Source organism: Mycteria americana, chromosome 3 (genome assembly GCF_035582795.1).
Source record: "Mycteria americana isolate JAX WOST 10 ecotype Jacksonville Zoo and Gardens chromosome 3, USCA_MyAme_1.0, whole genome shotgun sequence".
Classification (NCBI taxonomy): Eukaryota; Metazoa; Chordata; class Aves; order Ciconiiformes; family Ciconiidae; genus Mycteria; species Mycteria americana.
In genome coordinates, this window is record NC_134367.1 from 83,273,703 (window position 1) to 83,289,683 (window position 15,981).

A 15,981-nucleotide genomic window follows, 5' to 3' on the forward strand; every position below is an offset into this window, starting at 1 on the left:
AAATTGCTTTCTCGCAAAGTTGGATGCATCTTCACAGATGAAACTCTTGAACTTTTGTTGTGTGTATAGGTAACTAGTGGAATACTGCAAATCCTGAGGCTTGTATTTAAAGCTTACAGGTATGATAGGATAGTTCAGGTTGGAGGGCACCTCAGGAGGTCTCTGGTCCACCTCCCTGTTCAAAGCAGGGCTGACTCTGAGGCTGGACTGAGTTGCTCAGCACTTTATCCTGTTGAGTCTTGAATACCTCCAAGGACTGCACAGCCTCTCTGGGAGCCTGCTCCACTGCTTGGCTGCCTTCAGGGTGAAAAAGTTTCTCTTCATATCCACTCTGAACCTCTCTTGTTTCAAGTTATGCCCATCTCTTTTGTGTCCTACCCCTGTGTGCTGCTGTGTATGGATTGCTGTTCCCCTCACTATTAGTATGTAGTATCTTAAGAACATTGTTGCTAGTAGAGGGTAATCAGATGCCATTTATAACATCTTTAAAAGTTTTAGAGTAGCACACTTGGCATTCTTTGATTTACTTTCCTTCCTATAGCATAAAATAGCACTGAAATTTACTGTTCCTGCAAATATATCTTTATACCCAAAGAGGGCATTCTAACCTTAAAGATGCCCTTAGTTTTGCCTTCATGGCATTCTCTGGTACAGAAGTCCTTGCTTATGACTCAGACTTTAAGGTAATTTAAGTTTAAGACATTTAATATGTTTTTGTTCGGTAAAGCACTGTGACGCTTTTATTGTACAAAAATGAAAATCCATGTATCTTCTCAGTATCTCAGTTTTATTGGCATCTCTTTGGTTTTGTAAGGCTGTTCATGCAAGATTTTCCTGCTTGCTGAGGGTTGGAGAGAGAGGATGCTTTTTAGGTTGTGCAACTTTTGCAAGTACCTTCAAAATACTGTGAGTTTTCCTTTCCCCCTAGTCAGTAGAGGCTTTAAAAGGCTTCCAGCTTAAAGGTAGCACTCTTTCACTTGGGAATTAAAGGACCCTGTCAGTGAACTTCTTCTGTGTGTGGACTATCCTAGTGGACTTACTTGACATAAATATTTTATAAGTATATTTTCCTGTATCAGATCTGTGGATTAGTATAGGCTTGTTTAGATTTGGAGTACAAAAAAGTAGGCAGGCACAAGTCATATTGTAGATAAGTTAAGGAGTCATCTAAATGTGATGATTGTATTTGCTTCAAATTTCTGGTGAAAATGTAAGTTAAAACTGAAGTTTCCAATGAAACTTCACTGTACAGAATCCCACACGGAATGGCATTATTGCAGGATCTGCCTTGGGGGGGGACCCATGACTGCAAGGTTTGATAGTTTTGAGAATATTAAGATGAAATTCTGTCTAAATGCTGCTTTTTAAATCTCCAATCTTTTCAATGAAGACAGGAGTTCTAAAGGTACAAAGCCTTAGCTGTATTCTTATAGTGAAAATGCTTTTTTTTCTAGCTGTCTTTCAGGAGTCCTGTGTAACTCCTTAGTTCTGTCTTCGGTGACTTGGGTAAGCTGTGTAGCTTCTCACATGATCTGCTTTAACCCCAAACTAATGCATCAGATTACTGCTGTACCTCAGGACTGATGAGATCAAATGTCTCTGAAAATGCATTGCTTTCCTGGAAAGGAAGCTACAGCAGTTCTGTCTGCTACTTTTTAATAATAATACTTGTCAGGAGTTGTCATGGTTTAGCCCCAGTGGGCAACCAAGCACCACAGACAGGCACTGCGGCTACTCCAACCCTGGTGACAGATACTGCAGTTGCTCGAGCCCCAGCTGGCAACCAAGCACTACACAGCCGCTCGCTCACCCTCCCCACCCGGTGGGATGGGGGAGAGAATTGGAAGAACAAAAGTAAGAAAACTTGTGGGTTGAGATAAGAACAGTTTAATAATTGAAATAAAATAATAATAATAAATTGTAATGAAAAGGAAAACAATGAGAGAGAGAGAGAGAGAGGGGTGCAAAACCCAGGGAAAAACAAGTACTGCAACCACTTACTACCCGCCGACTGATGCCCAGCCCATCCCCAAGCAGCAATTGCAGCCCCCCAGCCAACTCCCCCCAGTTTCTATACTGAGCATGATGTCATATGGTATGGATGTCCCTTTGGCCAGTTTGGATCAGCTGTCTTGGCTGTGCCCCCTCCCAGCTTCTTGTGCACCTGGCAGAGCATGGGAAGCTGAAAAGTCCTTGACTAGTGTAAGCATTACTTAGCAACAACTAAAACATCAGCATGTTATCAACATTATTCTCATACTAAATCCAAAACACAGCACTATACCAGCTACTAGAAAGAAAATTAACTCTATCCCAGCCAAAACTAGGACAGGACTACTATGTGTAAACCTGAAAGAATCAGGGGAAGAAATCCCATGCTGCTACTATGCTAATACTACCCAGGGGCCTGTCCCATACAACTGAAAGGGATAGGCAATTGCAAACTACCTTGCAGAGGACCCTGCTAATCCTGGATTCTGAATTCAGGTTTTCTAAAGCAAGTAATACATTTAAAAAAAAAAAAAAAAGTATTGGAAATAATGAGTTAAAGATTTATATTTATTCTGGAAAACGATTTGAATGACACTGAAAGTTTTCTTCTGCCAAGCTTTTTGTTACTGAAGCAGATCGTTTCAGGTGTGCATGTTTAACACCATATGGTACAATCTGCGCCTTTTTTATCCATTTAAAATGCTAAGCTGAATCCAGAATATGTTGACCTGAAAAACTGCTTTATTGGCTTATTCAAGACAATCTTCTTCTAATATAGAGAATATTTTTGAAAGGTCAGTCTGATTTTTGCGTTTACTTCTCATTATTTTTTAACTTGAAGTATTTTACTTAAGACTTTGTTTCATTACAGTATCCCACAGAGTCCTTGGCACTCAAGAAACATCTGCAAGCTATCTCATGTAAGGGTACAATTTCTTTGAAGATTAATGCTGTGCTTTAATTTACTTGGGTAATAAAAGCAGACAGGTAAGGTTCAATGAAAGGTGGCAGATCCCATGGCTTTGTACTTAAGTAGGAATACTTAAGTGAATTACAAATAGCACGTGACAGAACTAAGTTAAAAAAAAACCTCTGGCAAAAATCTGTGCTTTTGTTGAGCATCACAGGCATACGTTAATGAGAGTAACCTGTATTATTAGCTAATGTATGTTAGCCCAGGGAGACTGTCAGAGTAAATTGTGACAGGTAATTGTCTTGATTTCCTAGAAATGAATAGCAGTGATTTACAGTCATGGGAAAGAAACTCTTACAAGAGTGTTTTCATTGAGATGATTTCAAAGGGGACGAATGGAGCCAGTGTGCCTTTAGAGTGGGGTTTGGTTTAGATGCTTGTAGAAATACGTGTGTGCTGTGAAAGAGGTAACAGGAGCCCTGAGAACTGGCTGAAGTCCTGGTAGCCAAAAGGCTGAGCACCTGGGGGCAAGCAATGAAATCAAGTGGATACAGCTGAAGTGGGGTTAGGCTCCTTTTAAATGCACCTGGAGAAGCCTAGAAAGTTCTTAGCCCTGCTGACGGGGAGTGTGAAGCAGGAAGGCTCTCCACCTGGGAAGGGATGGCCTGGTCTTAGAGGACCAGGGAGCTGGAGGGCCTGGAAGCTCGCGCAAGGAGGATTTTTGGAGGTAAGTTGAGATGTGCTTGTTTGCTGTTGTGAGGGAAATGCTGTTAGGGGGCTGGGGGAGGCTTGTGCTTGTTGGGGTTGTGACAAAAAGGATAAACTGAAAAGGACCAAAGAGGTGGTATTGAGGAGTGATATTGGGGAAGAGAGTATCTCTGTGTGGTTTTGAACATTGTTTGGGAGCTTTGTGGATCGTTATCACTCTGGACTGTGTAGTGTTAAGTATGACCCATGCAGAGTTTGGTCAAAGGTCCAGAGCAGCAATTGGAAAGATTTCTGGTTCAACTGTCTTCTTCACTTACTTGAAGAGAAATGAGCAATTGGTTTGTGAGAACTAATTTGGGACCAAGAAGACAGGTTGGTGGAAAAGAAGGCAGGGTTTGATGGGAGCAGTGGAAAGCATGTGCAGTGTTGGTATTGGCAGAGTTAGGATGGAGACAAAAATGAGTTAATGACAGTTGAAGTAGATCTGTCAGTGTTGATGATGTCCTCCCTCAGCATGGGGTCTGGCTGGCTGCTGCTCGACTGTATCCCCTGGTCCTTGCCTGCCTCTAGAGGGCATGGCTTTTGAATCTGCATGAAGACAGAGCTTTGGTCCTGTTGAGTCTTCAGTCTCCAGTTGTGGTTGGAGATGCACGGGGTACGTCTTAGCTCCTGCCTGGAGCCGAGTAGACAGTCAGTCAGATCTTGTGTGAGTTGTCACTCCAGTGGTCTGGTTACGGAGGCAGTGTTCCTGCAATATCTGGTCACCTGGGTAGGAAATAGCGAGTTTGGCCTCTTAATACCAGGACTCTTATTTGGGGAGGTATGGACTGCTAGCTGTCTAGCACTAGTGGATGCCTTTGAGTGTTCTCCAGCACTTTCTTGAGGTCTTCTTATCCTCTGTATCAATTGCCATTGTTGCTCTGTGCTGGCACATCTGCTAAATTCTGTAATTCAATGCTGTTACCTTCTAGATAGAAACTGTATTATTTCCTGGAATGTGAATTTGTTGCTGTTGGTGTATGTGTGTGGGGTGGTGGTGTTTTGGTTTTGTTTTTTTGTTTGGGTTTTTTTTGTTTGTTTCTTTTTTGGTATCTGACTTGCTCTAGGTGGAGTGACTTCTGTCCCACCTTATTTAGAAGGAGCTGTGATTTCTGCTAGAAGAGAGAAATGCCCATGGTTAGTATTCTGCTGCAGTTTCAGCAATATCTGCTATAGTACTTCTTCCATAGCTGGTTCATAAAATAATCTCAGAATTTCACCTGAACCATCTACTTTTCTCCTCCATGCTAGAGGAAAAGGCTGTAGTTGATGTCTTCACTTTGTTTTATTGGGCCCAATAAAACAAACTTCCAACTTCTGTTTTGTCTGTCTGCAGCCTTGGGTAAGGGTTGTAAAGGTCAAGCCTTATTCTCACCAAAGATCTCAAAAGGGATATTGTGTGCATCTTTCCTGCTTACCAGTGTAGGTCTCTAAGGGAACTGCGCTTGGCTTGCTGGAGCACAAAGGTTGACCCCTCGCGGGCTGTAACATCTGCAGACTGATGATGCTGCATAATCTGCTGGCCTTTAGCAAGGACTTGCATTAACTGAAGTTGTCTGTGTAGCTGTTGAGGATAGGAGAGCAGTGCTGCAATCTGTGCCTTGTGGGTTCAGCTGAGAATCTTCATCTCGCCACTCAGAGTGGCGATTTATTGTCAGCCAGCAAAAGCACAATCCACACAATTGCTGCTGCAAAGAGCAGAGGATACCAGCGTACAGAAATTTTGTGGGAGCATAAAGAGTTGCAGGGGTTCATGCAAAGCCCTGAGATTTTCTTTTCGGGGGAGCAGGGTGAGGGAACAGTGCTGCTCGTTTGCCTGCCTCCTCACTACAGGTGAGCTCTGTGTCCCATGCATTGCCATAACTGCAGTTTGTGTACATGCCTGGCTTTTGCAGTATCTTGTGTTTAAGCTGCATCCTGAGGTGCTGTGCTTTCTGTGGGAAGTTATTGCTCAGCTTTACTGATGTCTGGAGCTCCATTCAGTCTCCATTGTTCTCTAGACAACACTGACATTGTGTCCTGACAGCCTGACTGGGGCTGTAAGGTAAACTTCCTTCAGCAGGCAAAGGAGAAGCATTTGTCCTGGGACTTTGATATTAAATTGTAAAGCTAAAAGCATTCTGACTCCTAACCCTTGCCAATATAGGAACTGCCACGTTGTTTTATTTTCATTATATATGATCGCTACTGAGCTGTTAAGAGAAAATTACTTTCTATTTCAGTAAACTCAATTCTGGTTTCAGACTGACTGTGCATCAGATGCTTAATTTGGAACTCACTCTCTTGGTGAAATTAAAAATTCAAATCTCCCAAGCTGGAGCACTCAAACTGTGCTTGAATTAGAAATTGACTGCTGTCAATGTGCTCTCACATGTCACTCTTTTTTTAATGTGTGTTTTTTTTTTATTTTTTTTATTCCTCCCTCCCCTCCCCCCTGATGAGTTTTATATTAGAGTCTTGTTGTAGATGATCTGACTGAGCAGAAGTAGTGGGAATCCACACTGTCACTCCGGAGACAGAGTGATGAAAGAGAAGTGTGGTGTGTTAAATAGACCGTTCTTGAAAAGGACTGCTGTGCACTAATTTCATAATTACATGCGTGTTTGGTGAAATACTTTTATGGGATATGACTGCAAACCCATTAAGTGTTGTTTGCAAATTAATTTAGGACCAAACCAAACTTCACAGTTTCTATGCAAAATCCTTGCTCCCCTATTTCTGTGTAATATTTAAAGCTCTTTTTAGATCTTGACTGAAAGAACCAGAGCGTTCTTTCCACTTGAGACATTGGGACTGCCTCTACAGACTTACACACTGAAACTGGGAACAAAAGGTTTTTTCCCCAGGAAGAAAACCAACAAACCTTTAAAAAACCCAAAACTCCCGAAATAAGAATTGGTTCTCTATTGTGAGTGTTGTCTGTAGGCTTGCAACTTGTGTGTCCTTCTGCCTCTTTGGAAAGTGGATAAATTATTCTCAGTTACTTAACTGTAAGTTAAAAAGAATTGTACTCACAGGTTTAAAACAAATTGGGCTGGATATTTGTGGGAAGTTAAGTGTCTTCTGTTATTGACTGTGCTGAAGGCACCCAGTGCTGGTACTGGCTTGTTTTCCCAGACCTGCTTGTGTTCTCCCCCAGGGTGTTTTGTTGTTCATCAGGTGGTCCATGGGATGGATTGCAGAGCTGGATGTAAGGTAAGTGGTGACTGGGGAGCCTGAGAAGGTGACTGTTACGTTAGGTGGTTGATTATGTGAGTTTGGCGGTTCCAGCTAGCCTAGGCTGAGAGCAGTGGGTTGGGTGAAATGTATGAGTGAGCTGTATAAGGAGGTTTAGAGACTGATTGGGTTGAGGCTCATCAGCCAGAGATGAATTTTGAATGTGAGATATAGTAACAGCTGGAGAATGAGATGTGTGAGGAGCGCCTGTAACAGGATTACGCTCAAGTTTATCGCAAAGGTCTTGGGCTTCCCTGGCTTTTTTTTGTTTGGGACTTCTATAACAGTAGCTGACTGCATGAAAACAAAAATGAAAAGAGCAGAAATGTCATTTTTTGACAGTATCATGCTATCTAAGTGGTCCTGCTTTATTGAGACAGCATGGAGTCACCTGGCTGTTTTAGAGTGAATCTGACCACTCGCTTTTCTGGCCAACAGAATGAGTTTCCTTCTAATGCTGCAGCAAAGACGTTGGGTGGTGTAATTTTCATTCAGCTTGGAGGAATGCAATTTTCTATAATAGCCAAGCCTTGGGTCTCAGGTTGCCAGCCATAGGGTGTTGATTAGTTATCAAATTGGCCTTCACAGTGCAACTGCATGCTTTCTCAAGCTGGATACTTATTATATTTTTAAATTTTAAAAGATCAGAAAGGCATATTTCTGTTCTTTTTGTCACGTCAAGGTGCTTAGGCCCTGATTCAGCAAGGCACTTGCTTGAGAAAAAAGCCTGCTTTTGTGTGTAGTCAATGCACCGCTGAATACTGATGGATGCAGATGTGTTTTAACGTGTTAGTAGTATCGAACACAATTATAGTATGTAATTAAGGAAAAGGGTGCTTCTCTTATTCCACCTTACTAAATAAGTGATTGTTACTGACATAGGAAGTGTTTGATGTTTACCAGCTTACTTTTTCATAAATATTTTTTTTCTTTCTTAGAGTTAAGGCAAAACCAGGTTTAAACCACTTTTTTTCTTGAGGGGAAAAAAGTTGATGGGTGTATTGAAACTGGTATCAGCTAATGTGATTCTTACTCTAGAGAGAGGTGCTGCAATTTCATCAAATGGCTTAAAATGAGTTGTTGCATTAAGGAGGTAAGCGGCTCAAATGTAACAACTCAATGACATGCGCCTTATGGGAGTGTGTCAATAAAAGTACAATTATTTAAACACTGGCTAAAGACCACCACTCTGACTTCTAAAATGCACAACTCTTTGAAGTGTGTTTGGTTGTTTGTTTTTTTGGTTTTTTTTGTTTTTTTTTTTGTTTTTTTTTTTTTTAATGAAGAATAGAAACTAACATGCATTTAGTGACTTCAGAGAATATTTTGTATGTGATGTCTTGGAAATTTAACAGTTGAATAACTGAACCCAGCCTGCGACCCTAGAAATCACAGGAACCTTTGGTGAGGAAATAATTTGTAAATGGTATCAAATATAACGTAGCCCAGCCATTGCTTGTCTTCTATAGATACACTTTGTAAAATGCTAGATAAATCAAAGTATAGTTAACATTCAATAAATAAGATGAAAAAGCTGAATGAGACCTCTGCATTTTAAGAGTTATAAAAATCTTTATTCAAACGTAACTCTCTTTGAAAGCTTACTTGTGTAAAGAGTTGGTGCTGATTTGTTTTAACATAGGCTATGTTGAGATCAGTGCTGTCTTATTTTGAATGTTTTGTGGTATCTGAAATTCAGCAAATGAGTCAAAATATAACTAATTAAGAACCTGCAACATTTTACATATTTTCATGACATAGGAACTGAACAGTAATGGTTATTATCATGTCAGATTGATTAATCCCTGAGAATGGTTAATTTTTGTTACTGATAGGTTAAACATTTGTGTGTCTCTGTGTTTGTAAATAATAAATATTTTTATCTCACCTACTTTGTTTGCGTACAGTGTAATGCAGGTGTTTAAGGCTTCCTTAACAGACGCAGCACTACAGAAACTGCTTGGAGCAGTGCTTTGATAGTTGGCTTTGCATATGACCAAGTATCTTTTCCTCCACACCACAGTTACCACTCACAAATGCACTGAAGGTGAATTTGTTATTCTAATAAAAATCAACTGTGTGTAATATAGGTGTATTCAGATAGTTGAACTCTCATTAAAACTGCATATATAACCTCTCAATTACTTTCAGGGAGAACTTAATGAGCTTGCAAACATTCTGCATTATGTGTTTAAAGCAGGGGCAGGGAGGTAATAGCTTCAGAGTTTCTGTACTGATCTATAAAATCCTAGTGGACTTTACAAAAATGTAAGGTAGTTACACCTGTCCATCCACAGATGCTGCTAGAGCCTTTGATCAAAAACCTGAACTACCACTTTTGTGGCTGAAAACAAAGACTGATTATGTAAAATAAATTACATGACTGTTCGGCTGTCCTTTAGCATCAGGATGGGTACTAGAGAATGTGCTCTTTCCATCAGTGGGAAACACTCTTCAGCTTCACCTCTCCCTCTTTCATCTTACTGATGCAACTAAGACATGGTAAGACATGAACAGCATTGCTGGTCATGCCTTGCTTTAGAGCAATAGACTTCCTCCCCGCCCCGTGCTCTGGCCCTGAGCTGTTTGTTTTTATGACATGTTGGTCATCAGGAAAGACTGTTATGGTGAAAGAGCTGTTATAATTAAGTTATTTCTAGGCTTTCATAATTTGGATTTGAAGCAATTTGCACATAATCTGACATTAGAATATATGTTGCATCATCTTCTAGGATTGTTACATATATTTTTTTTAAAAGTTGAATTGTAATATTACAGTTGAAAGGCCCTTTTTCCATTTTTGACTTTTCTCTTTTTCGAAGTGCATGTCTCATACAATGCGTGACACGCTATAAGGTAGGGGTTTGTTAATTACCTTCAGTTGTTTCACAGTGTTCCAAGGTACCATTTTGATAGTCTTGTAGTTAATTGCCATTAGTTATTTGACATGCTTGAAACTGAGGGAATTATAAGAAAAGTTTAGGCCTGTCTTTTTTTTTAACAAGCTAGCTGAATTGGTTCAGTGTAGTTTCTGTATCTGATGTGCAGAGAAAGCAAGCTATGGTTGGAAGGCTATGCAGAAAAACCAAGTCTTTGTAACTAAATTTCAGATATGTGATGATAAACAACTGAAATCATCCTAGTCTTCAGAAAAGGGACACGGCAGAAGGGTGAACAGCACATAAACAGTATACCCAAAGCCATAGTAACATCCTGTCTGGATTTTGTGGTGGCTGAGGGCACTGGGGCTGCTCTCTAGTTGGAGCTGGGGGTCAGGCTGCGGCCGCCTGTTCCCTCCTTTATCCTTTGGGGAAGGCATAGGTCTTCATGTTGAGTTGCTGGTCCCAGCTCTGTGTCCGTCCACTCCTTCTCTGCCTTGTGCTCAGGTGCAGCTACACTGGGGCTAAGGACCTGCAGCCCTGTCCTCGTAGCATCCTCTGAATGGCTCGTGGCTTGGACTATAATCTTGAGTATAATTCAGGCAGTGGTGCCACTCTGGTAGCCAAGTGAGGGACCTGTGCTGCTGGACTTGCCAGGAGGCAGACTTGGAGTCCATAAAGGAGCGGAATGGTAGACCTGTCTAGAGGGTTACCTGCAAATGTGGGGAGGAGCGCAGAAATGCGTGGGTTTTGTGCGGACTAGTTCAGGATACTGGAATTGTACCACTTTGGCTCCAATAATTTTTAGAATTGCATCCAGTTCACTTGGTGTAAATATCTAACAATTTGGCCAATTGAAACCTTACTTACATTAGCTTAGTTTAAATTTGGTGTTTAAAGAGCTGTAATTATCTGTCTGCTTTAGAATTTCATAGTGATTTAGTGAGATCAATTTTAAACTGATTTTAATTAAACCAAAGGACCTTTTCCATTGTTACAGATGAGGTCTCTGACTACCCTTTGTAAACGGCAATAAAGTATATCCAATCTTAGAATGACTTTTTTCTGCATGACTGATTTCTTCTGCTGAAGGCAAATTTAGGCTGCTGTTTTGTATATAAGCTAAAAGAATTAAATTCTAAAGAACATTTTGTTCAATTTTTGTTCCCTTACTCCAAGAGCGGTTCCTATTTGTTAAGACTTCTATTAAATTACTCCCAGTACAGCATTTCACTGTCTTTTTATAGTAGACAGGCTGATGGACTCTCTGACCTTTTTTATTTCTGGTTTCTGTGATGCTTTTTCCTCTGACAAAAGAGAACGTAAGAGACAGCTGGGGTATTCTAATTTATGGTGATAGGAAGCAGAATATAGAAGCTTAACTGCAGTCCCATGGTGAGATGTGCCACTATTCTAGTACGTGGAAAATGTATAAATTGCTTTTGTTGAAGGTTATTTGGAGAGAGTGTAGTGAATGTTGGGAAAAGTCTCTTGGGAAGACTTCAGGTCTAACGTTTAAATTTTTGTATAGGATGTCATTGTAGTGAGGTGTGTACGAGACCCACGTTAAGAGTTGCTGAGGTGTTTAGATTATGTGCACATGTCTTGGTGTAAAAGTTGATAACGGGTTGTGATTAGAGATGAATATCAAATATATTGCACATAAATAATTTTTTTTCTGAAACTTGTGGTTTTTGAAGGAGCTCTGTGTGGGTAATGAGAATATTTCTAACACCTGAGATTCTGGCAATTGATACTGTTTCGTGAGTAGAGGGTAGCTAATTGAGGGCATAATTCAGCTAGTCACTAGATCCCTTGGAAGGGCGATTCTGGCAAATAGGTCTGGTCAATATGTTTTTGTGTTACAAAATGGATGATGGTGCAGAGCTTGTATTCCCATTGACTGTGTGCAGGACAGAAGAACAGAATACCTTTTGACTAGCAGTAAATCCATAAGAAACTGAAAGTAGTTACCATGTAATCTTTTACCTGTTTTTGTTTAGAAATGTACAGAAAACAAAGACAAGATACCACATTCTGATCTCCCACTTTTAACATTCTTTGTGGTTTTTTATCTTGGTTCTTTCTATTCTGCTCTGCAAGCAGCAAGTTTATCTTTTCATCTGTGTAAGTAAGGTATATGTGGGGAAATTGAGCTATTGAGCACAGGCCCTTTCTTAAATATAGTAATACTACAGTAATGCTAGCAAGTACATGGTGGCATTAGTTTTCTAGGACTGATGGTCCCCCATGCAAAACTTTTCCTTCAACTTCACATTTTGGACAATAGGTAGTACAGTAGATATAAATGAAAACTTATAAAATATCTCATTACACTGACAGATATGCATCCATGGAGTGTTACAGGGTCGCATCTGTTCTGGAAGCAGAATCTGAAACACTTGCTCATATTAATAAAACATGGATATGAACACAAGAAACTGGGTGTGAGCAACAACAGATTATGCACAAAATTTCTTTACGAGTATGGTTCTTATCTTTTTGATGCAGATTCAGTCCTATCCTAGATGTGCTTGTATGTCTGAAAATCACTCTGGATCAGAGACTTAAACTAGGTCTGTGCTTTAGTGTGCTGCTAAGTGAATTGAGAATGAAGGAGTGCAGAGCACTGCTATGTATGGGGAAGATGATGTGGTTCATCTTACCCAGGTTTGTGTCCTGATGGACATGATTATGTTGGTGAGCTCACTTAAAAGCAAGTGTAAACTCTTTAGAAAGTGGATGAATATTCACAGTGTTCTCTGGTGGTAACTTCTCTCCTTTATTTGCAGTATGGTCAGTATCTTTGTTTTGTCGAAATGGAAAGCAATGTGCTCTTTGACGTTCCTGAAACAATTATTTTCAGATGCAACAATATGTTAAGCCTAGAAAACTGCAGAAACACTTTAATGACTTTTTTTTTTTTCCCCCTCCCAACCCCCTCCCTCAGATGGTCAGGAGCAGTTAGTGCCTGCAGGCTCTCCTTGTAAAAAGAAACTGGCAAAAAGACCTGGATACATGAGGCCAGAAGCTCAGCGACAGGTAGAGTTTCAGTCCCTGGGTGCCTGCAAGCCGTTCAACCCAGAAGAGCTCAAACATGGCAGGCAGCATTGTGTAGACATGGAGAACTGCTCTCTACACAGACAATACAAAAATAACTTTGAATTCTTACACTGTAGTTCAGTTGCAAATAGTGCTGTAGTTCCTGCTAATGGAGTAACAACGTTGGCCACTACTGGAAATATGCCAGGGAGCTGCAAAAATCTTTCATGTTACAAGAGTCCACAGTCAGAAAACACAGTGATACCGGTTTACCCTGCCGCAGCAACAAACAAAGGAGATGTTTCTGCTGTATGCTGTATGCGGCGGAAGAGCTACGGTGCTGATGTGAGTGAGCCCCAAAACATGTATGCTTTGGATCAGGCAGAAGTGAATAACAACTGTGAATATCAAAACAGAGATGTTGTTTCTCAGTCTGTTGGTGCACACGATAGCTTTAGTTCAAGTTTCAGCTTCATACAGCTCTCCCTGAACTTGTCCTGTGGAGTAAGCGATGCTGAAGGCAAGTCAACCGTCAAGGAAGCTGAGTACATTCTGCATCCCAGCACCGCAGGAAATCTGCAGAAGCCAGAGGAGACAGCACAGACTTGTGAGCACTTGGGAGCTTTGCATTGCTCCTCCAGGCCGAGAGAGGATTTGGAGTATGAAAATGAGACCACAGCAAATGATAAACTACAGGACTGTGAGACTGTCTCTCTCTCGGATACAGATGCAACATTTTCATATTCTACAGATTCCTCAGATGCAGCATCTGCTGGCTCTTCTGTCACCTCAGGCTATGAAAGTAGCTTTGCTGTTAGCGACCATAACTGGGATACTTTGATGAAAAAATACGAACCAGTGCTACAGGACTGCCTGCTTGGCAACCGCAGTACATTAAAGGTTAGTTATCTCACTTCATCTTTGATTCCTCCTCCTGGCCCCCAAAACATTTGTATTTATAGTGTCAAAGTTGATGTAGGAGTTGAGATATTAATGGCTTTTGTGACATTTTTTCGTAGAGGTTTACAGTAGCAGTCTGCATGATAAAAGTGAGAGAACTGGTTTCCTTTTTGTTTTGGTTCTTTAAAAAAAAAGGTGGTGATGTTGCAGTACCCAATTCCTATGTTCTACTGAAACTGTGATCCTCTCATTTCTATGTCACACATCAGTTTCTGAATTCAATGAATACCATTTTCTTTCATAGGTGGCTGTTTTGTCTGCAGTTTGGAGTATATATAGTACAAAATTTGGGGGTGGTAAGAACTCTTTTTCTTGAAGCAGCATGATTTAACAACACTAAACTTTGTAATTGGAAATGTGTGAGCTTAGCCAAAGATTTCTTGGAGTGAGGCACCTGTATGAGAGTAGCCTCTAATCTAATAGATGAGTATTCTCCCTGCACAAAACAAAACGGAGGTCGTCAAGTTCCTGCTCTAACTTGGATTGGGAATTGAACTTTTTTTTTTTTCCTTCCACCCCAGAGGAATACTGGGCTGTTGAGTCAGGAGTCTTTCTTTTTACACATGTGCATACCCACATGTATACCTGCCACATAAACAGGCAGTCTCATTCACTGTGCTCTTTGTGGGAGAGGGGTGGGGAAACCTTAAGAAGGATCAGTTGTTTTGTGATACAGTTTTTGGGATGGCAGGGTGGGCATAGGAGGGAAACCATTCTGAGCTTATCTGTGATAAGGAGCCAAATATTGGCTTTATTGTGCATGCAGGAAGTAGTAATCCAGAGATTAATGTGGACGCGATGGATTTCACAGATTTGTTCAAGATGCACTAAGTGTGTGGTGGGTTTTTTTTTTTTTGTTGTTGTTGTGGTGGGTTTGGTTTGGTGGTGTGGTGTTTTGTTGGTTTTTTTTTGGTTGTGGTGGTTTTTTTTGTTGGTTTGTTTTTTTTTGGTGTCTCACTAGTGCCCTGAGTTTCTAGGACGCCTTTCAGAAACCCAGGTTCTTGTGAATTCTCAGCTCAGACATATCTGCTGAGATGCACTGTATTGTCTTTAGGCCTGATGAAACAACCTGCTCTGGGGACGCTTTGCACAGTCCTGCTGTCTGGGTAAGACAGAAGATTGAGAAACTTTTATTGTTACTTTAGTCTCCATGATATCTGACCTGGGCTTACGATGCTCTTTAATACTTACTTTTCATAGAGGACGCGTGTAGGAGTCGGACTAGGTTCTCTTATTTACAGACTTCACACATGGAGCAGTTTCTTTGGCTTCATGCCTGGAATGACAATGTGCCCATAGTCTGGGATGGTTTGGGAAATTAATTCTCTGCAAATTTGGGAATACGTAACAATCAAAATAGGAAATTATTTTTCTATCTTTTCAGTATGCTTATTTGATAGGCACAAAAGAAACATTGCTATCTTTAATTTCTGTATTCATTAATTCATTGAATGGAGAACTGGGGATTTGTGCCCTCAGATGTTTTTGCCCTTGGTTAGCCAGTCGTGTATGTTTAATTTGAAGCACCTTCCTATTGTAATGATAATGAGCAAGTCTCAAACTTTTCAGAAAGGAACAAAGGCAACTGTAGTCAAGAAAAGGAGACGATACCAAAGTTGTTAAAATTATGCTTTTTCTGTACTTATTAAAAAACAAAAGCGGTCATCACATGGTACAGATACAGGACATGCCATGCTGAAGCAGCTCTTTGATTAGTTGAGCTCCAAACGTCTTACCAGCCTGCAAGTAGAAAGCACTTTACTGTGACAGCATCAGTCAGTTTGCCATGGGCATGCCTGGGCTGTGGTACCCAAGCAGACTTTAAATGACCTGCCACTGTGAGCACATGATGGGATAAACACTGCAAACAGCAGCAACGCTGTACTCTTGGTATGGGTGGTTGTTATACGCCGTATATATGAAAAAAGTGTCATTTGAACCATTCTTATTGCAGGCATCATTAAAACTCTATCAGAACTATAGCATAAAATACAGAGAACAATTTATGGTGAGGATTCAGAGCTCCTCCCTTCAATATGTTACATGTTCTTCGCTAGCCTCAGAGAAAAAAAGATTGGACTTTCAGGATGTGAAAAACAAAATAAAGCCTTGAGAGAAAGTGAATATATACAATGTTGGTTTTTTGTTTGCTTTTGTTTTTCCTTTAGGGCATCCTATAGCCTATTATTAATCAAGCATTATCTCATTCTTTTCTGGCTTTATTTTTTATAG

General features: G+C 40.5%; 1 protein-coding gene across 9 annotated transcripts in view; it reads left to right on the forward strand.

The window, feature by feature from the left end:
• The window catches only part of DISC1 (DISC1 scaffold protein), a 212,929-nt gene that overhangs the window by 7,996 nt on the left and 188,952 nt on the right, over positions 1-15,981 (forward strand). For 7 of the 9 annotated variants that reach the window (XM_075495878.1, XM_075495880.1, XM_075495879.1 and 4 more), the window contains exon 2: positions 12,698-13,689. In XM_075495878.1, coding sequence (XP_075351993.1) covers positions 12,698-13,689 — 992 coding nt within the window. The remainder of the gene's footprint in view (positions 1-12,697; positions 13,690-15,981) is intronic. The other 2 variants (XM_075495882.1, XM_075495884.1) reach the window with 2 other exon arrangements.